Source organism: Chlorocebus sabaeus, chromosome 4 (assembly GCF_047675955.1).
Source record: "Chlorocebus sabaeus isolate Y175 chromosome 4, mChlSab1.0.hap1, whole genome shotgun sequence".
In the NCBI taxonomy this organism is placed as follows: Eukaryota; Metazoa; Chordata; class Mammalia; order Primates; family Cercopithecidae; genus Chlorocebus; species Chlorocebus sabaeus.
Window position 1 is genome coordinate 92,833,605 of NC_132907.1, and position 22,997 is coordinate 92,856,601.

At 52.9% G+C, this 22,997-nt stretch overlaps 1 protein-coding gene across 1 annotated transcript in view; it reads left to right on the plus strand.

Moving 5' to 3' along the window:
- SLC6A3 (solute carrier family 6 member 3) overlaps positions 1-22,997 on the plus strand; it is a 50,557-nt gene that overhangs the window by 8,228 nt on the left and 19,332 nt on the right. The window contains exons 4-8 of the mRNA XM_007961143.3: positions 3,922-4,156; positions 12,566-12,704; positions 13,882-14,016; positions 19,090-19,193; positions 20,470-20,594. Of these exons, the coding sequence (XP_007959334.1) occupies positions 3,922-4,156; positions 12,566-12,704; positions 13,882-14,016; positions 19,090-19,193; positions 20,470-20,594 (738 nt within the window). The remainder of the gene's footprint in view (positions 1-3,921; positions 4,157-12,565; positions 12,705-13,881; positions 14,017-19,089; positions 19,194-20,469; positions 20,595-22,997) is intronic.

A 22,997-nucleotide genomic window follows, 5' to 3' on the forward strand; every position in this document is an offset into this window, starting at 1 on the left:
ACTTTTAGTAGAGACAGCATTTTATCATGTTAGCCAGGATGGTCTCAATCACCTGACTTCGTGATCCGCCTGCCTTGGCCTCCCAAAGTGCTAGGATTACAGGCGTGAGCCACCACACCTGGCCCTGTCCCATCTTTCCTCCGAAGACCTGCTGATGCCTCCTGTGAGGTGTGGCGGGGCTGCTCCAGCAGAGGCTTCCTCCAGCGGGATCCATGCATGCGTTGACAACACCCTCTCCTGAAGCCAGCTCTCCTGGGTGCCCTGGGGTGCACTGGTGTTCAGGGATGGTGCAGGGTGGCCATGCTCTGGTGGGCGAAGCACCATTTGCAGGCAGGAGCCTCAGCCGGCTTCTGTTTGTCAGGTTTCAGTTTCATTGCCAAGGGCAACCCCATTTTACAGACGCCCTGGAAACCCCACCATTCAATTGTATTGAATATAAAATGTTTTATAGTCAATCATATTTTAGTGTGATTTCTCAAACACAAAACAAACTACACACAAGGTTAATATAAAAAAAAGGTACAAAGCAAAAATAAATTTAAGGAAATAGACCTTAAGAGCTATGCTTGAAATTCACGCTTAGCGCTGAGCTTCCTGGGAGTCAGACAGGAGGGAAGGGAGGCTTCACGTTCTCGTGAACGTTTTCCCTGGAAACGCAAGCAGGGACTTTGCCTGCCACCTTCTTGGAGAGACAGCCTCCCATGTCACTAAATGGTGTTTAAGAAATGTGTCAGGTGAAGCTTCATCTAGAGCCCACAGTGATGTCATGAGCAGAGGCCACTAGAAGGTTCTGTAGCAAACAGGGTAGTGGGTTTCGTGTGTTTGGGCCTTCGGTGAGCTTGAGGAGCTCATGGTGAAGTTGGCTAGTTGGTGAGGGGCTACACGTCAGTGACCCAGGTCAGGGGCTCTGCCTTCCCAAAGGGCAGGGCTTGGAGCAACCAAATGACTGGCCAGTACTGGCACTGGCCACCACCTTTCAAGGGAGCCGTTTCCTCACCCAGGTGCCCAGGGAAGCATCCAGGAGGAGTCCTCTTGGTAACGGGGACTCTGGTGTGGGGGCTGCACTGTCCCATGGATCACAGCAGACCCATTTGCTCTGGGAGCCGTATCAGCCAGCGTGGCCAATGGTGATGTCATGCACGGTGGCCATGGTGACGTCATGATCCCACGGCAGCCCTGCCGATCTGTGGTGCAGGGCAGGAAACAACAGCGGTGGCTCTGGAAGGACCCAGGGCACAGTCAGTCCTTCCTTCAGACTCTGGATTGGGATCCACTCTGGTGTTGATCAAAGACTTCCCAGGGTTTCAAGCTAAGGACTTGGTACAGAAAGTTTTAACCTTGAAAAATTTTCAAATTGGGCACCCGCTGTCAGTCACCACCATGGAAAACCCTCCACAGTGCTCTCTGGAAACAGTGTGGCTTCCCAAAGCGTGGCTCCCAACGTGGCTGCCTGGGTGAGTTCACTGTAGATCACAACCCAGCCTCTCTCTTAAGGGACTCCGTGACAGATGGTAATATAGAATTATTTAATATGGACTGGAGCCGTGTGGGAGAAGGCCTTCCAAAGGCAATCCATGACCGACTGTAATACAGAATTATTTAATGTGGACCAGATCCACGTGGGAGAAGGCCTTCCAAAGGCAATCCATGACCGACTGTAATACAGAATTATTTAATGTGGACCAGATCCACGTGGGAGAAGGCCTTCCAACAGCAACAGCTTGACTTTCATCATCACCACCACAGAGCATGCTTTCCAAGAAGGATTACATGCACTCCTGATCCTGGATCTGTTTAAAACAAAGTTTTGAGCCTTCTCTTTGCTTTCAGGATAGGAAGAGAACTTTACTGAGGTGCCCTGAGCATGAGAACAGCTTCTCCTAAGGATTGAGACCATAAAAAGCAACCCAGGCCACTTCCTGCAAAAGTCACCTTGAAGGTATGCTCCTACCCTGGCCATGAGCAGGCAAGACAGGGCATGGTGCCTACTGGGTTTTAACAAAGTAAATCAAAGTTGTACCCAAACTAATCATGTCAGCAAACTGAGAAGAAATGTGGAAATGAAAAAAATTCTTCCTGGAGCTTAGTAAAGTGAACCCTAGTAGCAAGAACGTGACGGTGCCCATCCAGCAGTGAACAAGGAGGAAGCCATCTGACCACTAGGCCCATCTGCCCACCAGTCAGGCTGATACTGCTCCAAAGACAGCTGACCACTGAGTTCTGTTCCAGTTTGCCAGAAGCCCCCATTAAGGATGGATCCCAAATTCCAGGTCTGTGATCCTGGAAAGGACACTCTAAAAGACCCTGAATGGCATTAGATGGCTATGGATGGCCCTGACTGGTCCTTGATGGTCTTGCATGGCCCTGGGAGGCCTTGGAAGGTCAAACATGGCTCTGAGTAGTCCTTGATAGTCATGCAAGACTCTGGGTGGCCCAAGAAAGCCCTGGATGATCTTACTTGCCCTGGGTGGTCTTATGTGGCCCTGGGTGTTTCTAGGAAACCCTGGATGGTCACGCATGGGTAGTGTGACCTTAGATGGCTCCACATGGCTGTAAATAAGCCCAGATGACTCTTCTGAGTAGTCTTGTGGGAGAGACATGAGCAGCTATAGATGGCTACCGATGGCCATTGATGGCTATGGATGGCTCTGGATGGCCATGGATGGCTGTGGATGGCCATAGGTGGCCATAGATAGTTGTGGGTAAATGCAGATGGCTGTGGATGTCTATGGATGTCTGTAGATGGCTGTGGATGGTTGTGAATGGCAGTGGATTGTTGTGGATGGCTGGGGTGGATGTGGGTGGTTTTGGATGGCCATGGATGACTGGATGGCTACAAATGGATGTGGATGGTTGTGGTTGGCTGTGGATGGTTGTGGATGGTTGTGGATGGATGGATGGTTGTGGATGGCTGTGGATGGATGTGGATGGCCATGGATGGCCATGAATGGTTGTGGATGGCTATGGATGACTGTGGATAGTTGTGGATATCTGTAGATGGCTGTGGATGGTTGTGAATGGCAGTGGATTATCGTGGATGGCCAGGGGTGGATGTGGGTGGTTGTGGATGGCCATGGATGACTGTGGATGGCTATGGATGGATGGATGGTTGTGGATGGCTGTGGATGGCTGTGGATGGATGTGGATGGTCATGGATGGCCATGAATGGTTGTGGATGGCTATAGATGACCGTGGCTAGTTGTGGATGAATGGAGATGGCTGTGGATGGCCATGGATGGCTGTGGATGGCCGTGGATGGCCGTGGATGGCCCTTTGTGACTCAAAGTGGCCTTGGATTAGCCTGGCTGATTATGTGTGGTCCTGGGTGCCCTCCATAGTCCTGAATGAGCCTGGTGGCTGTGGGTGGCTGTGGATGTCTATCAAGGACCCCAGGTGTCCCTTAGTGACTATTGGTAGTCTTGATGGTTCTGGGAGACACTGGGTGTTCCTGGGTAACCCTAGACAATCTTTGATGGCCCTATTTGCATAGGTTCCCTAGGTAGCCCTGGGTGCTTCTGGGTGGTTGTGGATGATTCTGATGGTTTTACATGGACCTGACAGCCCTGGTTAACCATGGGTTGGGTTGCCCTGGATCACCCAGAGTAGCCCCTAGATGGCCTCAATGATCCTGGATGACCCTGATGGATCCTGAGTGGTTGTGGTGGGGATGGATGACCATGTGTGGCTGGGGGTGGCCTTGGTGTCCCTGGGGGTCTCTGGGTGCATCAGGGTGGCCCTGGATACTCACCATAGCTCTGGGTGACCTTGCTGGCCCTGGATGTCCCTCAGAGACACCCTCAAAGTCCTCAGGGTCTGTGCTCAGGGTAATGTCTCCTGTGAGGGGAGGCGGAAGGGACGTGTTGCTGATGGTGGCTCTGTGCTCCACCCACGTGGGCTCCACGGCCACCCCCTTCCTGCTAGGTGTGGGCTTCACGGTCATCCTCATCTCGCTGTATGTCGGCTTCTTCTACAACGTTATCATCGCCTGGGCACTGCACTACCTCTTCTCCTCCTTCACCACGGAGCTCCCCTGGATTCACTGCAACAACTCCTGGAACAGCCCCAACTGCTCGGATGCCCACTCTGGCGACTCCGGTGGCAATGGCCTGGGCCTCAACGACACTTTTGGGACCACACCTGCTGCCGAGTACTTCGAGTAAGTGGGAGTCAGGTCCTCGGGAATGGGAGAGATGGTGCAGCTGGGTCCCCATGGTCGCTCCTTGGTTGGCCACCAGCCCTTGCTGACTCCCAGGGTGTGGGGAGGGGGAACCTGTTCCTGCACTCCATCCCTTTAGTGCTGTGGAGGGGCACATTTCTGAATCATTGTGATGGTCTCCAGGGACTCAGCAAAGCTCCTACAAGGCAAGCCCTCAGCAGGGATGGGGCACTGAGGAGCTCCGCTGGCTGCGATCCTGCTCCCAGCAGCGGCTCGGGGTGGGAGGGGGCTGGTGGGGAACACAGCAGCCCTGTGCGGAAGGTTGGCAAGCTCCGGTCTCTGGGAGCTGCAGCGGCGTCTCTGGAGTGAGTCAGCCCGGTGTCTGGGTTCCCTTCCTCCCTGCCCTTCCTCTGTGCATAGCCTGGGGCCAAACTGCCTCACTTGGGCCCTTGCCCTCTCCAGAAAAGATACCTTTCTGGACTTCACTGTGCAAGAAGTCTATGGCTTCAGTAGGCAGCGCCTGTCTCCAGGGTGCTCAAGCCGTCCACTTTTCGTGAGACTTTTTTTGTTGTTTATATGCACGGCTTTATTTCTGTCTCTGGGCCTCCTTCCACCTCCCACGCTGGTGAGTCCCATGTCCAGCAGCCTCCTGGGTCTCTGCCTCCTTCTCTGTTTGCGCCAGCCAGGCCTGACCTGCACAGTCCTCCCTAGCCAGGCCCACCTCTCACCGTCCACCCCGGCCAGGCCCGACCCTCACCGTCCACCCCGGCCAGGCCCGACCCTCACCGTCCACCCCGGCCAGCCCCAACCCACACAGTCCACCCCATCTAGGCCCATCCCTCACTGTCCACCCCAGCCAGGTCTGCCCCTCACCATCCACCTGCAGCACCTGCTTTCCCGGACCCCGATGTCTGCAATGAAGTCTTTTTGGGCCCCGTGCCAGCTCCTGCTGGCCCTCTCTCATCATCACGTGGCCTGGCCCAGCCTAGAAGGGCTGTGACTGCCCCCCATGGGTCCCCTGTTTCCCCTGGACCCCTCCCGGAATCTGAACCTGGCAGGTGCCATCCACATTCCCCTGCCCCCTCCAGCTGGGCCTGGGGCCTCGTGCTGGGTCGCATTCTGACAGGCGGACTCTTAAACTCAGCCGCCATTTCGGAGAGGAGGAGAGGGGGAGAGGACGTTCGTGCGATTCTCACTACATCCACTGTTTCCGTCAGAAGGAGAGAGTCCAGGCCGGGGCGCCAGGAAGGCGTTCATGGGAGGAGGGCTGGTTTCAGAAGTGGGCAGGCGGGAGAGAAGATGCACCCGGGATGAGTCCCGGTTGGTTTGCCTGAAGACACCTGAGCATCGCCATAGGAAGCACAGCCTCAGGCAAGGTCGTGGGAGCGTCTGACAGGACTCTCGTGGTGACAGGCAAGCAGGAAATGATGAAATCGTCCAAATAACGCAGTCACACCGTTTGTCCAAGTAGATTTTAACATTCTTGAGGGAGAAAATTCCCATTGCGTGTGGATGGCCTGTTCACACCTACATTTCCCTAATTAAACACCCCACAGACACCCCAGGCCCGGGCTGCATGTGCCCTTGCTGTGTGGCCAGATCTCAGGGTTAGCGTGTGATCAAAGAGAGGGGCCAGCAGGAGAGAGCGGGGGGCGCACAGAGCCAGGGGCGGAGGCCGCAGAGGCGCCACCGAGGCGAGAGCCTGAGAGTTCCCAGTACCCAATGCCCTGTTAAAGCTGCCAAGTACCGCCACATGGGGACTGCTTTCCTTTTGTTTGGGCAGTGTGGGAAATGTTGACTCACCTAAGTGATGTTCAGGTAAGAAAATCGGAGAGGAAAATTTAGTGTAATGATTAGTCCAGTGATCCGTTGTTAAGAATGCTAGAAGGAAAGAACATGTGTTATTATTTTAAATAATCAGACTAGTGAAGTCTATTTGGAAGTTCTCAGTCTGGAAGGAAGGAAGGAAATGGAAAGATGCCCAGTCCTTCACTCGGAAGCCCTGTCCACACTGGCACGTGGTATACTCTAGCTGGCGGCAGCCCAAGAGCAGACGTGGGGAGTTGGAGAAGGTTTAAGATCAATTCACAAATGATTAATGACCCAGGGCACTGAGGCACTTGGTGCTCCTCCCACGCCTTCCAAAGGTGATTTTCCCAACAGTGGGACTCAGGTTCCCCTGAAACAGGCCCCAGTGACTCTTGGGAAGCAAGGGGGACAGTCGTAACGTGCTCAGGTCTGCTGGGGGTTTTCTGGATTTCAAACCTGCTTTATAAAGCAGATCACTGGACAAAGGATGTCAGGTTCCTGCTAGCGCATGTAGTTAGGGAGTGGATGTCCCACCGTGAAAGGCCACAAAGGCCAGAGTGGTTGTGATGCATGGTGGTGTGGCTCTTTGTCCTAGATAATGGGTATGCCTGACTTTGTCAGTAACCGCAAAAGGGACTGAGTTTCCTACACAATGTACCAAACATGATGCATCATAAATTTGACAACTAAGATGTTAGCAGATCTGAAAGGGCTTTATCGTGCGTTTTTACTACAGGTCCTCAGGAAGTAACCGTGAGGCCTGGGTGAGACGCTGGCCGTGTCTTCTGGGCCCTAAGTCAGAAAAGGCTGCTGAGCTACCCCACTGACAGCACTTCCTCCACATGCCACAAATGCCATGTGCGGTGCTGGCTCCTGCACCCAGTGTTCCTCAGGGTTGGCAAATGAAACGTATCCTTGGGAGTTGCTGGCCCCCTGGCCCCCAGGGGTCCCAGCCAGCCTTCCTGCATTGCAACTTCTTTCTTGGGCAGCAGCCCACCCACCAGAGGGAGGTGGCAGAAATGGTTCCTGCAGAGAAATGAAAGGAACCCTTCCCTGTAGGATCCTGGAGATTACTGATTAGCTGCATCCCACAAATTTGATATGCTGTGTTTTCATTTCAAAACCCCAACGTAGCACCACATAACTCTGACCAGTTTACAGTTTCCCCACTTCTATAAATACTTATCAACAGTGCCTAATATAAATTATAAAGTTATAAATTAAAGCTATTAATTTGCCTCAAAGGGACTGCATTAGCTGCATCCTGCAAAGTTTGATATGCTGTGTTTTCATTTCATTCAGTTCAAAGTATTCCCTAATCCTTCTTTTGATTTCTATTTGACTAATGGGGCATTTTTAGAAGTTTGTTGTTTAATTTGAAATATATGGAGGTTTGCTAGATATTTTTGTTATTGATTTCTAATTTAATTCTATTTTGGCAAGATGATATGCTTATACATCTTTAATATTTTAAAATATATTGAGACTTGTTTATGACCTACTAGATGGTTTACATTGGTGAATGTTCCATGTGCACCTAGAAAGAATATGTATTCTGCTGTCTGGTTGGAGAGTTGCATAAATGTCAGAGAGGTCATGTTAGGTCATTGTGTTGTTCAGGTTTTCTACATCCTTATTGGTTTTCTGTCTACTTGTTCTATCAGTTACTGAGAAAGGGGTACTGAAATCTCAACTATAATTGTAAATTTGTCTATTTCTTTTCACTTCTATCAGTATTTGCTTCATTCATGTATTTTGAAACTCTGCTATGAAGTGCATACATGTTTATTATTATTAGTCTTTGAATTGACCGCTTTACCATTTGAACTATCCTTGCAGGTTAGATTTCTGATTCTGAAGTCTACTTTGTCTGACAGTAATATGGCCACCCCAACTTTCTTATGATTGCTGTTTGTGTGGTATTATCTTTTCCAGCCTTTTATTTTTAAACTATATGGGCATTATATATAAAATGGATTTATTGTAGACACCATCGAGTTGGTTGTGCTTTTTATCCAATATGGCAATCTCTGTTTTTAAATTAGAGTTTCCATTCAATAATTGTCAGCATGGCTGGCTTTAAGTCTTTCATTGTGCTAATTTTTTGCCCCATCTCTTCTTTGTTTCTTGTTTCCTCTGTTTATTCCCTGTTTTGAATTAATTTTTTAGGCTTTCATTTTATCAACATTATTAGCTAATAAACTATAGCTTTCTGTTTTCATTTTTTCATGGATTTTATAGGATTTACAACATTGATGTTTAACTTATCACAGTCTGTCTTCAAGTGACGAGATACTGTGTCACAGAACAGAAGGGCCTACAACAGTAGACTTCTGTTTCCCTCACATCCTTTGTCCAATTGTCGCCATAGATTTTATTTCTACAGTATGTATCAACTCCATGACACCTTGCTGCTATTTCTGCTTTAAGCATTCACATTTTAAACAAATCTAACACAGAAAAGAATTTCTTAAAATATATTTTTATATTTACCCGCATAGTCACCATCTTTAGTGCTGTCCGATCCTGTATGTAGATCAGGGTTTCCATTTAAGACCATCTTCCTTCCATCTAAAGCATTTCCTTTAACATTTCTTGTAGTGTAGACTTGCTGGCCGTGATTCAGCTTGGACTTTATACAAAAATATTTTGCCTTCTTGAGGGGTTATTGTGATAAACTATACATAGCATTGCTTACCATCTTAGCCATTTTTAAGTGCACAGTTCAGTGGCATTAGGTACATTCACATGTTGTGCAACCATGACCATCATCCATTGGAACTTTCCCCTTCTCCAAAGCTGAAATTTTGTCCCCATTAAACACTAAGTCCCCATCCTCCCTCACCACAGCCCCTGGCAGCTACCATTCTACTTTCCATCTCTGTGAATTTGTCTACTCTAGGTCCCTCCTCTGAGTAGAATCACTTATTTTTTTGTGACTGGCTTATTTTACTTAGCATATGTCTTCAAGGTTTATTGAAGAATTTCAGAACCAGAATTTCATTCCTTTTTAAGGCCAAATAATATTCCAATTCCATCGTATGGATATATCATGTTTTGTTTATCCATTTATCTTTTTCCTTTTCAGAGACAGGATCTCACTCTGTTGTCCAGGCTGGAGTGTGCAGTGGTATGATCACTGCTCACTGCAGCCTTGACCTTCTGGGCTCAAGCAATCCTCCTGCCTCAGACTCCCAAGTAGCTGGGACTACAGGTATGTGACACCACATCCAGCTAATTTTTAAAAATTTTGTATAAAGTGAGGTCTTGCCATGTTGCCCAGGCCTGTCTTAAACTCCTGGGCTCAAGTAATCCTCCCGCCTCAGCCTCCCAGAGCACTGCGATTACAAATGTGAACCACCACACCTGGCCAGATCTATTTATCTCTTGATGGACATTTGGGTTACTTCCACCTTTTGGCTACTGTGAAAACATGCTGCTGTGAACTTCAGTATTGAGTACCTGCTTTCACTGCTTTCAAGTGGATACCCAGAAGTTGAATTGCCGGAGCCATGTGATGATTCTGTGTTTAATTTTTTGAGGAACCACCACACTGTTTCCCACTGTGGATGCAAATCAGAACAAGGGTTCCAATTTCCCCACATCCTTGACAACACTTAGAACTTTCTGCTTGTTTATTTTGATAATAGCCATCCTAATGGGTGTGAAGTGGTCTCTCACTGTGTTTTTGATTTCTATTTCCATAATGATTAGTGACTATTGGGCATCTCTTCATGTGTTTATTGGCCATTTGTATACCTTCTTTGGAGCAATGTCTATTCAAGTCCTTTGCCCATTTTTGAATTGGGCTGTCAGTTTTTTTTGTTGTTGTTGAGTTTTAGGAGTTCTTTACATATTTTAGATATTATTCTCTTATCAGATTAATAGATGATTTGCAAATACTTTCTCTCCTTCTGTAGTTTTCTTTTTCACTCTGTTGATAGCATCCTTCAATGCACAAAAGTTTTAGATTTTGATGAAGTCCAATTCATCTTTTGTGTCATATCTAAGAAACCATTGCTAAGTCCAAGATCATGAAAATTTACCCTATGTTCTCTTCCAAGAGTTTTATGGTTTTAGCCTTTATATTTGACTCTTTTATCCATTTTGGTTTAATTTTTGTATATCATGTGAAGTAGCTGTTGACTGATTTTCCTCCGGTTGTAGATCACATTTCTTGCTTCTGGTCATGTCTAGTAATTTTTTATTAGATGCTAGACTTGGTGAGTTTTATAGTAATGGGTACATAGTTGTTGTTGTCCTTATTTAGAGAGTGTTAGATTTGTTCTAATGGGAGGTTAATGTGTTTTGGCACAATTTTATCCTTTGGAAGCTTGTTTCACCCCCTCACTGCCTTGGCTCCCTCTTGGTAAAACGGGGTCAGAGGGCTACTGTGAGGTCATCACAATGATGCGTGGGAGGCCCGAGCATGCCTGGATCACCACCAGTGGCTCCACTGTCACCCAATTGAAGAATCATGGCCACGAATTCACCAGGATAAAGAGCCCAGCAGAAATTGGGAGGTGCCGTGCCTTTTCCACTCCCAGTGAACATCCTTGGGCCAGCGCTTTTCTGGTCCTCCCAACTATTTATGGCTTATGAAATGCCTGCATGTGAGCCCCATGCCCCTTCCCGGACGTCCTTTGATTGTCTCGCCCACCCTGCCCTCAGAAGCATGGACGTGCTGGGAGCCACACAGCTTTCCCCGGCTCCTGGCATGGCTGATTCCCATGCTGTGGTTAGCTGTGGGGACCCCTCTTCTCAGGTTGACAGCACTCAGGAGTGTCCAGTTCTCTAAATTGTCTGTGGGATTTCAAATAACCTCAAAGCACAGTGACTTTCTAATCTCGAGAAGGGGCTCGACCCAGTGTGTTGAGGTGCTGCTTCTGAAGTTGCTTTCATGTTTGATGCTGAGCCAGCTGTGCATGCTGTGGACGCAACCTTGTGAGAAGACCCCGAGAGTGGCAGCGCACTTTCCCTGGGCCTCCGCCTCAGGTTCAGGAGAGCCTGTGCCACGTAGGAGCATTGGTTGAGTTTGCCTTTTCTCCAGGCACATGGGAAAGGGGAGAGGGTGTGCTGTTTGGTCTGGGTGTGTAATTCATGCACGTGTGTGTGCGAGGCACCGAGGCTGCCAAGGCGCGGGCGGGTGGCATGCTGGGGTCAGTGACACCATGGGCAGTGAGTGAGGAGTGGTCTGGGCTGCATGAAGTTGCTGTGAGGCCTCAGAGGCTGTCCGTGGTAAGGCTTTGCTGGGGGAGCAGAGCGACGGGGACTCGGCCAGCAGGGGCAGAGCCTGGTGTGTGGCCGGAATGAGAAGAAGGCCCTGGGAGTCTCCACTGCCCCAGGAAGGGCAGGCATGACCTCCACCGGCTCAGGCGACCTCCCCTGCACAGTGTGGGTGACAGACAGCCTCCTGACTGAGCGGCTTGTCCTTGGAGAAGAGCAGAGAATGGTGGTGACGGTTTCAGTGGTGCAGCCATCTGTCCACCCGGCCAACCTGGGGCCTGTGCCTGGTCGCCCTCCAGGATAGGACGGAAGCACTGTCCAGCCCTTTCAGGGCTCCTGGGGCCTTCCCTGTTGGCAGCAGCCAGGGTGTCTGGTATGATTCTGGAGTTTGAAGAGCCGAATTCCTGGGACATGGCCCTGTATGCCTCGCAGCTGGTGGAAAGCTCCCCGAGGCTGCAGTCGGCCAGGCTCCCCCTTGGGTGTCCGGTGTTATCTCCCGGGGACCTCAGTGGACCCACAACAGAAGCAAACTGGGCAGTGCGAGCTCCTGTCATAACGCGGCTCCTTGGTGTCGCAGCCCCTGACTCTACGGTGGCAGCGGCACGGCTGTTACAGTCGCCTTGGCCTCAAGTCACCATCTGCAATGGTGACGCAGCCCGCTGCACATTCTCCCGCAGAGAGTGTCACCGGGATGGAATGAGTTCCCACAGAAAGGGGGCCCAGGGTCTGTGCCTGGAGCAAGGAGCACGGCCGATGGTCAGCTCCATCCCTCACCCTCTGTTCTGCCCTTTGTGAGGGATCCTGCAAAAAACAGTGGAACTGCGAGTGATTCCTGCTGGAGCAGAGTCATCCACTAAACCTGTTCCTCATGGAATCCTCGTAGCAGCAGGGGCTGTGAGCAGGTGTCGTGAGCCGTCCCCTCAGAAAACAGTGCTGGCTGGAGCCTGTGTGCCTGGTATTACTGCTAGAGTTTGCCCAGCCTCATCCCTGGAGAGGGACCCTGGGGCTGTCCTGTGGGCAGCAGTGGGTACCCAGCATTGCTTAGCAACTTTCTTTTGGTTTCTGTGGCTCCTTTTCTTCAAAGACCCAAGGTGCCCTTTCTCTCCCCAGCTCCAATGAGCAGAGGTGCCAAGGGCAGAGGGTGAGGCGGGGCTTCCTGGGCCTCCCATGTGCTCCGCGGGTTTCAAGGGCAGCCCTGACACCTCTGCCAGGGCCTGTGGGCCAGACCTCCCTGGAGGGCATCTCTTGTCCATCAGGCTGGATGCCCTCTGCCCTGCTGAGATGGGGAGGGCCGGTCCCTGGGCAAGCTCAGCCATCCAGTTCCAGGTGGGTTGACAGCCACCCACAGAGGCCCCCGCTGACTCCCCTCTGCAGGCGTGGCGTGCTGCACCTCCACCAGAGCCATGGCATCGACGACCTGGGGCCTCCACGGTGGCAGCTCACAGCCTGCCTGGTGCTGGTCATCGTGCTGCTCTACTTCAGCCTCTGGAAGGGTGTGAAGACCTCGGGGAAGGTGAGGCTCGGGGTCACCAACTGGGCCTGTAGACATGGGGCCACCAAGTGGACATGTGGCCGTGGCTGGCCAGGAGGTGCACATGTGGCCTCAGTTGGGTTTTATGCTACAAATGTGGCCATGGCCAGGTTGGGGTGGACACGTGGCCATGGTTGAGTTTGGGGGACACATATGGCCATGATCAGGTTGGGAGTGTACATGTGGCCATGGTTGGGGGTACACCTGTGGCTGTGCTGGGTTGGCTTGGGTAGACACATGGCTGTGGCTGGGTGGGGGGAGGTGGACACATGGCTGTGGCTGGGCTGGGTGGACACAGGGCACCGTCGGGTTTTGGGTCCATATGTGGCTGTGTTTGGGGAAGGGCCTCAGGAGGGAAGCACCCACGGCAGTGTTTCTGGCAGGAGGGCACACACAACGTGGTTTTTTTGGTTGATAAAAATACTTTGGGAGGCTGAGGCGGGCAGATCACCTGAGGTCAGGAGTTCAAGACTAGCCTGGCCAACATGATGAAACCCTGTCTCTACTAAAAGTACAAAATTAGCCGGGTGTGGTAGCACGTGCCTGTAATCCCAGCTACATGAGAGGCTGAGGCAGGAGAATTGCTTGAACCCAGGAGGCGGAGGTTGCAGTGAGCCGAGATCATGCCATTGCACTCCAGCCTGGGCAAAAAGAGTGAAACTCCATCTCAAAAATAAATAAATAAATAAAATAAATACTTTTTTTTAAAACCAGTTTTAACCAAGGTATGCCCCTCCCTTGGAATAGTGTGTGTAGTATGGCACCAGCCATGGGAGCCTCCTGCAGGGACACAGCCCAGAGCTGCCTTTCATCGTCCCACAGTGCCATTCACCAGTGTCAATCCACTCACATCCCACGCATCAGAAAACCCCCATCAGCCACTCCCAGCTACTCTGGCGGACCGAATGCAGAAAAGGAATGTGCTTTCCCTGCCAAGCTGTTCTTCCCATTCCATCCCTGGGGAGGGTGTGCAAGACAGAAAGTGTTTGACCTTCTCACTCCAATGAGCATTTGCTGAGCTGGCGTCCCAGGAGATGTTTGGGAACTGGGCCTCCCAGTCAGAGGGCAAGCTGTCAGGGCAACCTAGTGCCCATGTGCCGGTGTGTGCTCCCACCGAGGGCCCACCTGTGCAGCCTGGTGACACTGTCCTCTCCTGTAGGTGGTATGGATCACAGCCACCATGCCATACGTGGTCCTCACTGCCCTGCTCCTGCGTGGGGTCACCCTCCCTGGAGCTATAGACGGCATCAGAGCGTACCTGAGCGTCGACTTCTACCGGCTCTGCGAGGCATCTGTGAGTACAACCCTCTCACTGCTTCACAGTCCACAGGGGCTCTGATGTTCCCAGGTCTCCATATTCATTGCCTGCCAGGGCTGAGATGTATCAGAGTTGCGGAAACCAGGGTTCTTTCCTCAGGAAGCCAAATCTCAAGTACCCATGATACAGTATGAGTCATCTAAATCAAATTATATCAAAAAGTCCATCTAGAGTCAGACTGCAGATTTGGTCAGCAAAAGAAGAAATAATTTGGGGTTAAAATGTTTCGAGAAGGCCTCCTGGATAGAGAAGACTTGGCTGGGCCATGGGGGATGGGTCCCTTGTCAAGAAAGGGAGGAGAAGGGGCTGCACCATTTCTGACAAACAGGCCCAGAAACAGAAGCAGCCATTGGTGGAAGGCTGGCATGACAAAAATGGCAGCTCACTTGGGGCATTGTTGGAAATCAGGTGGACTAGGTGGAGGAGGTGGCAAGACCCAAAGTCACCAGGGGCGTCCATTTTGCTGTGAGAGGACGATGCAGCAAGAGGAGTAGGGCCATCTCAGCTGGAGTGTGAGGCAGGAGGCGGTTGAGAGGTGCTGCCCTATGTGGGTGGGCCGGCGGAGCCAGGTCTAGGGGTCATGAGGCAAGTGTAAACCCAAGGTAGAAGTGGGAAGGAAGGGAGACAGGATAGGCAGGCATGGCTGCAAGCCTCCCAGGAAGCCCCAGGGAGGCAGCAGCTGACAGGTGCAGTGGGAGAAGGAACCTGGACATGGCACCTATGAGCCTGCAAAGCAGCTGGGTGGGGGTGGGGGTGGAAGTGTGTCTGCAGCACTGAAGGGGAAGCCCCTGTGGAGACAGGAGCCATGGGTGCAGCAGGCATGTGGTCCACGGGAGCCACAGAAGAGAGAGGAGGACAACCAGGACAGCAAAATCAGTCGTGGCCAGGGACCCACAAGTGCAGAGCTGGAGCCGGACAAACCATGAAACCAGCAGTGTGTCAGGACCCCAGAAAGGCCAAAGTGAAGCCAAGGGGTGTATTTGCAGGAGCAGGACACGTTACAGAATCAAACAAAAACACCACAAGTACAATGTAGCGCCTAATGCTTCAGCCAGGAAGAATAGGCAGCCCCATAAGGAGGCAAAACAAACACCAGTGTATGTGAAAAGATGTCCATTGGAGAACAAATTACACAGATGAGATGTCAAAAATTAGGTGGAGAGAGTGAATAGATTGGATGGATGGATGGGTGGATGGAAGACTGGCTGGCTGGCTGGCTGGCTGGATGGATGGATGGATGGATGGATGATAGGCAGGTAGGTGGATAGAGTGGATGGATGCATGGATGGACGGGTGGATGGACAGATGGACAGATGGACGGATGGACGGATGGACGGATGGATGGATGGATGGATGGGTAGGTAGGTGGGTGGATAGGATGGATGTATGGATGACAGTTAAGTAGGTGGATAAAATGGATAGATAGGATGTATGAATGGATGACTGATAGGTAAGTAGGTGGATAGAATGGATGGATGATGGATGGGTGAATAAGTGGATGAATGGTAGGTAGGTAGCTGGATAGGATGGATGGATGGATAATGGATGGATGAGGGATGGGTGGATGAATGGATTGATGGATGATGGATGGGTGGATGGATTGATGGATGATGGGTGGATTGGTGGATGATGGACGGATGGGTGTATGGATGAATGATAAGTAGGTAGCTGGATAGCATGGATGGATGGATGATGGATGGGTGGGTGGATGGATGGATGGATGGATGAGTGAATGGATGGATGGATGATGGATGGATGAGTGAATGGATGGATGGATGATGGATGGGTGGGTGGGTGGATGGATGGATGGATGAGTGAATGGGTGGGTGGATGATGGATGGGTGGATGGATGGATGGATGGATGGATGAATGAGTGAATGGGTGGATGGATGATGGATGGGTGGATGGATGGATGGATGGATGAGTGAATGGGTGGATGGATGATGGATGGGTGGATGGATGGATGGATGGATGAATGAGTGAATGGGTGGATGGATGATGGATGGGTGGGTGGATGGATGGATGGATGAATGAGTGAATGGGTGGATGGATGATGGATGGGTGGATGGATGGATGGATGGATGAGTGAATGGGTGGATGGATGATGGATGGGTGGATGGATGGATGGATGAATGAGTGAATGGGTGGATGGATGATGGATGGGTGGATGGATGGATGGATGGATGGATGAGTGAATGGGTGGATGGATGATGGATGGGTGGATGGATGGATGGATGGGTGGATGGATGGATGGCTGATGGGTGGATTGGTGGATGATGGACGGATGGGTGTATGGATGAATAAGTAGGTAGCTGGATAGCGTGGATGGATGGATGATGGATGGGTGGATGGATGGATGGATGATGGGTGGATTGGTGGATGATGGACGGATGGGTGTATGGATGAATAAGTAGGTAGCTGGATAGCGTGGATGGATGGATGATGGGTGGGTGGATGGATGGATGGATGGATGAGTGAATGGGTGGATGGATGATGGATGGGTGGATGGATGGATGGATGGATGAGTGAATGGGTGGATGGATGATGGATGATGGATGGATGGATGGATGAATAAGTAGGTAGCTGGATAGCGTGGATGGATGGATGATGGATGGGTGGGTGGGTGGGTGGATGGATGGATGATGGATGAATGGATGGATGATGGGTAGATGAGTGGATGGATAATGGATGGATGATGGATGGGTGGGTGGATGGATGATGGATGGGTGGATGGATGGATGGATGATGGGTAGATGAGTGGATGGATAATGGATGGATGATGGATGGGTGGGTGGATGGATGATGGATGAGTGAATGGGTGGATGGATGATGGGTGGATTGGTGGATGATGGACGGATGGGTGTATGGATGAATGATAGGTAGGTAGCTGGATAGCATGGATGGATGGATGATGGATGGGTGGATGGATGGATGATGGATGGGTGGATGGATGGATGATAGGTAGGTAGATAGGATGGATATACAACAGGATGGATGGCGATAGATATGTACACATGCATGTACTTCATATATTCATAGATGATATATGGTTCATAGATTATAGAGATGACAGATAGATGATAGACTGGTGATGGATTGATAGATGACAGTGATAGATGACCGATAGATGGATGAGTGATTGATAGATACTAGATGATGGATTGATGTATAGTGAAGAGAAATCAGGAAAGAAATGGAAGGAAAAGACAATTCTAGGTCCTGGAGTGTAAGTGCATGAGGTGAGGCCCAGGGAGGCAGCCGTGGGCACTGGCTCTGGGGTGGCACTGGGCAGAGGCCTGAGCTGCCCACACAGCTCAGGGTGAGGAGGAGGCAGGTGCTCCCCTGTGACACCTAATCCAGCCACAGTCACCTGGCCAGGCAGGTGACTGATGACCAGCATGGGAGTCACATCAAGGTATGAGCCTCTCCACCCACTGCCCACCCAGCCACTCTCGGCTTGGCTCCTCCCCTCATGCTGAGACACTGGCCACCTGCACAGCCCTGACTGCAGGGCCTGGCCATCTGCCCCCAAACCCACTGTCCCAGGACCTGGGGTGGCCTTGAGGCTATGACATGCTGCCCGATGGACAGAGGGCCCCGCCCCCTCTGCAGCACCTAGTTCCCTTGTTCAGTCAAGCTCAGGCAAGCTTGACCTGGGACCTGGGATGCCCTAAGACCCACCTGACCTCCCCAGCAGGAGCATCTGGTGCCTCTGTCTCAGCATCCTGGCTCACAGGCCTGTACCATGGGCTTCATGGACTTGCAGGAACAGCCCTGACTGACTAGTCCCTCAAATGCCTCCGAGGTGGTTTGGCTGCTCCTTCTCCCCCATCTGAGGCCCAGGCAGGGGCAAGGTGGGCATGTGAGTCACTGAATGATCTCCGCAGTGCCCTCACCTTAGCAGGTTGTGGCTGACTTTTTAAAATACACAATGGTCCAAACATGGACCCACCCACCTTTCCTTTCACATCCAGAGTCATGGGTTCCATCCACCAAGTTGGGCAGGCACAGCGTCAGCATCTAAGCTGCAGGTGGGTTCCTGGCCATGCCCAGGTGCCGCTGTGCACCTGTACTGCTCGTGTTTTGGCAAAAATACAAAGCAGGTATTGCTGGTGTGCGTCCAATCAGGACACCATCATCATGTAGTATGGATATGGATGTGGATGAGTCCATGCCTTTCTGAGGGTTATCAGGAAGCCGCCATCATCCAGCGTGTGGATGATCCATGATGTTCTGAGGGTTATCAGGAAGCCGCCGTCATCCAGCGTGTGGATGATCCATGATGTTCTGAGGGTTATCAGGGCACCACCATCATGCAGCGTGTGGATGAGTTGATGCTGTTCTGAGGGTTTCGGAGCACTGCCATCGTGCAGCAGGGCATGCATGGGACAGGGGGACACACTCAGGGGGTTGTGAAGCCGGACCCTGATCAAGGGAGGATGGAGACCCCGCTAGGGCTGGTGTGAGTGTGGATGAGTCCATGCTGTTCTGAGGGTTATCAGGACGCCGTCGGCATGTCGTGTGTGGATAAGTTCATGACTTTCCGAGAGCTGTCAGGGTGCCGCCATCATGCAGCATGTGGATGCGTCTGTGCTGGTCTGAGGATTTTTAGGATGCTGTAGTTGTCCTGTGTGGATGGGTCTGTGCTGTTCTGAGGGTTTTTAGGACACTGCAGTTGTCCTGTGTGGATGGGTCTGTGCTGTTCTGAGGGTTTTTAGGACGCTGTAGTTGTCCTGTGTGGATGGGTCCGTGCTGTTCTGAGGGCTATGGAGCAGGGCATCTCTGGTTCTGTGGAATCGCTGCCCTGACACTCCATGGGGAATCCCAGATCAATGAACACAGACAACGCCCTGCTTCTCAGGCTCTTCCAGGCTGCTGACCCGGGAGGGTTCACTTCCTGAGGCTGCGTTTTACACCAGTCGCGCTGCTGCCATTTGCCTCTTGAGGATGGTGTTGAGTTTAGAGGCCTCAGCATGGGGCTGGGATGGGGAGGGTGCTCGGGTCCTGCGTTCTCCTGGGACAGCCTCTCACTGCCCTCTGGCTCTGCAGGTTTGGATCGACGCGGCCACCCAGGTGTGCTTCTCCCTGGGCGTGGGGTTTGGGGTCCTGATCGCCTTCTCCAGCTACAACAAGTTCACCAACAACTGCTACAGGTGAGCCCCTAGCAGGGCTAGGCAGGGGCCTCATTGATACTGGGGAGGGGTCGCTGACCTCCAGAAATAGTGCGTTCCTGGATGAGGACATGGCGGATCAACTGAACCCGCAAGCGTGGGAGCTGCGTGGCCTTTCAGACAGAAGTGACAGTGAGGGAGCCACCAACACGATTTTGATTTCAACTTTAAAGAAGGCACTGAAGCACGTGGGTGTGTCGCCTCCTGGGAGGGACCTGCCAAGGTTTGACCTGCGGCCAGATTCCCCACTGAGGACCCCGAGCAGCAAGGCCAGCCCCTCCCGGCACAAGGACACACCCTCCTCCCTCACACCAGCCCCAGCGGGGTCTCTGTCCTCCCTCGCTCAGGGTCCAGCTTCACAACTCCCTGAGTGTGCCCCCCCCATCCCATGTGCACCCTGTGTTACCAGCAGGCACCTGAAGCCCCGTGCTGGACCCCAAATCCTCCTAAAAACAGAAACAGAATTTTATCTGGGACCTGCTTTCTTTGACCTTTATGGACTTGTGCTTACTTTCTTCTACATCATGCGGATAGAAACACAGTAAAAATACAAGGACAGTGTGTGCAGCAGAATGGCCAGAGAGACCACAGACAGGCTCCACCGAGAGTGGGTGCTGGAGGGCAGGTCCCGAGGCAGCCCCTGCCTGCAGCCCACCTGCGTCCACCTGGGTCCAGGTGCTCTGCAGATGAAGTGTGTGGGGTCCTTCCACCCCGGCAATGGGCCACACAGGAACCCAGGAGGAGGACGCTGGTGCTCTGTGCGACCCCAGGACCCTCCCTGTTCCTCCCTTGCTTGCCTCCAGCCCTCTGGTTTCTCAGCCCTCAGAGTGGGGCCCCCAGGCCCGCAGCACCAGCACCCTTGGGAGTTTACAGGAAACACAGGCCCTGAGACCCCATGAGACCACCCCAGTCAGGATCTGCATCTTAGCAAGGTCCCCGGGAGGTGTGTGCTCCTGGAGGTTCTGGAAGCTCTGCCCTGGGTGAGGCGCCCACAGCAGGACTTGCGGGGCACAGGGGCAGTCGTCTGTTCTGCCCACCCTGAGCCTTGACGGCTGAGCCTCGAGCAGCTCAGCCAGGGGGCCAAGATGGTCCAAGGACAGCTCTGCCAGGCTGCTAAGGCCGTGCTCACTGGGAAAAGCGGCCCCTCCAAAGACCTCCCGCCCCCTTCCCCAGACACAGTAAATTAAGAATAATGACTGGAAAATTGCAGCTGCTGCAGCTCAGCTGGTTCCTGAGACGGCTTGTCTTGTTCTTCCAGGGACGCGATAGTCACCACCTCCATCAACTCTCTGACGAGCTTCTCCTCTGGGTTCGTCGTCTTCTCCTTCCTGGGGTACATGGCGCAGAAGCACAGCGTGCCCATCGGGGACGTGGCCAAGGACGGTGAGCCCCTCCTGCCACGCCTGGGCCTGCTCCGTGTAGCCCTGGTGCCTAGCTCTCAGCAAAGCCTTTTTCCTTGTGAAAGAGGAAGGAGACGCACGGGCCCTGAGCGACGTTGGTGAGAGTTGCTGCCTCACTCTTGAAGGAGGCACAACCCAGTACGGCCCTGCCTCTCACGGGCCCTCCACACTGGGCTGCGGAGCCTCAAGCCCAAATGCAACTGAGCAGCACGGTTGGTGCCTCAGTCCCTCGGCTGCTCCCTGTAGACGCCACATGGGGCGGAGCCACCAGGGCCTGGCGTGGATGTTGTCACTGAGGCCCTCTAGACGTTTGCTTGCCACGTGGTGTGGGAACATGCAGCTCAGGGAAGGGGAGGAATGAGCCGTTCCAGCAACACCTGGAGGCAGGCTGGGGTGGCGCGAACATCAGCTTAGCCACAGAGCAGCCAGGAGTCCCTGAGGCCTCCAGCACAGGGTGGCCCTGCCTGCTGCCCAGGCCGACGCATGACGCTGAGTGTCCCTGCACACCTGGAGTTGTCTTCGAGAGGGTGGGGAGGGGTCCAGGTCTCGGGCAGGCGCAGGTGAGTTGCAGGGAGGCCTCAGCCGCAGCAGGAAGTGAGCCAGGCAGGATGAAGCCGGCAGGACGGGCACAGGTGCAGGGGCTGAGGGCGGGGAGGCCTCAGCCGCAGCAGGAAGTGAGCCAGGCAGGATGAAGCCGGCAGGACGGGCACAAGTGCAGGGGCTGAGGGCGGGGAGGCCTCAGCCGCAGCAGGAAGTGAGCCAGGCAGGATGAAGCCGGCAGGACGGGCACAGGTGCAGGGGCTGAGGGCGGGTCCAGGCACTCGGGGCCACTTGCCCGGCTCTGGTGCTTACAGTGGAAAGCTGTGGCGTTGGCAGCCCTAACTTGGGCCAACCGAGGGCTCCAGGGAGTCCCGAGGCTTCTCGGTCTCTGTCAGCTAGCAGAACCCCCGCCTGCCTCCAGGCCTGCTCTGCCACACGGATGTGGAGGAGGCCCTTTCTCTCCAGACACGGGCCCCTGGGTTGGGTGGGCTCCCATCCTGCGTCGCCATCCTTGCTTCCTCTGGACTGTCTTCTCTGGGGGTGGGGGTGGGGGTGGGGGTGGGGGTGGGGGTGGGGTGGGGGTGGGGGTGGGGGGTGGGGGTGGGGGTGGGGGGAGGCTACAACTGTGAGGAATGACTGTGCTCAGAAAAGCCCGTCCGGTGTGGGTGTTGTCGCTGACTGAGCTCTGCCTGGGTGTTGGGGCTCAGTGAGGGCAGGGAGCGACAAGCACCAAGCGGGGGCAGCCTTGACCCCATCTGAGTCTCACAGAGGGGGGCACTAGGACCCTCGCACCACAGGTAGGAACAGGCTCGGAGACCTGAAAGCCCCTCCGTGCTTGCAACAGGAAGTCTGGGTCGGGGCTAGAGCCCCAGCTCAGAGGTGGGCCTCCGAAGCCTGTGTTCTTTCCTTTAGGAAAAAAAAATTCAGTCAAAGCGAGAGGAAGGGAGCATCATGCATATAAATGCAGGGCAGTGAAATTTACTCGGTGCCGCATTTATGCATTTTCTCCATTCTTTTTGCCCTTTATTTTGATAACTAGCATAGTTTGCAGAAACCTCTATTAACCCCTGAAAATAAAGTTGAATGTTCTGTGCATTTCATAACAAGCAAAGTAAATGTCATTTACAGGCGTAATTCTCAAGAAAACAGGGTGAAATGTTAACTCAGGTACAGACACGAAGGCAAGGGTGTTGACATTACGTTCCCCGAGCTGATGAATATCTTCCCAGGCTCCTGGCTGGCACCATCCAAGCCCCAGAACGTCTCAGGCAAGCCTGCCTCCCCACCCCACGTGGACACTGTCCCCGTCCACCAGGGTCTCCGGGAGCTGTGAGAGCCCAGGTCTGACCCCGCTGCTTGGCTGACAGTAAGGCCCCTGAAAGACCTTTGGGAACGGCCCCTGCCTCTGGCCTTTGATTATTTAAAAGGCCAGGCCCAGGCCTATTCCCACAGGCTAGGGCCAGACACGTGCCTGCTGAGGACAGGGGACTCTGTTGCAGGCAGATTGGGCTCTGGAGACAGTGCCAGCCAGTGGAGGATGCAAGGCTTCTGAAATGGTCAATGGTCAATTGCCTATGGGACTGGTTTTTACTTTGGGGTCATCGGAGACCAAATTGGCTGTGTGCCTGCCACGCTCTCACCCCCTCCACCTCCACCAGGTGTGCCAGCTGGTAGCTGGAAGCACACATCAGCTCCCCAGAGAGCTGTGCGGGGACACCTCCTCCGCCTTGGCCATGCTGCCCCTCACCCTGGTGTGCCCTAGCTTGCAGGGATAGCCAGGTTGCAGGTGTATCCCTTATCTTCGAAGCCACCATCTGGGCCCCTGTATCCGTCAGGATGTGCTGCT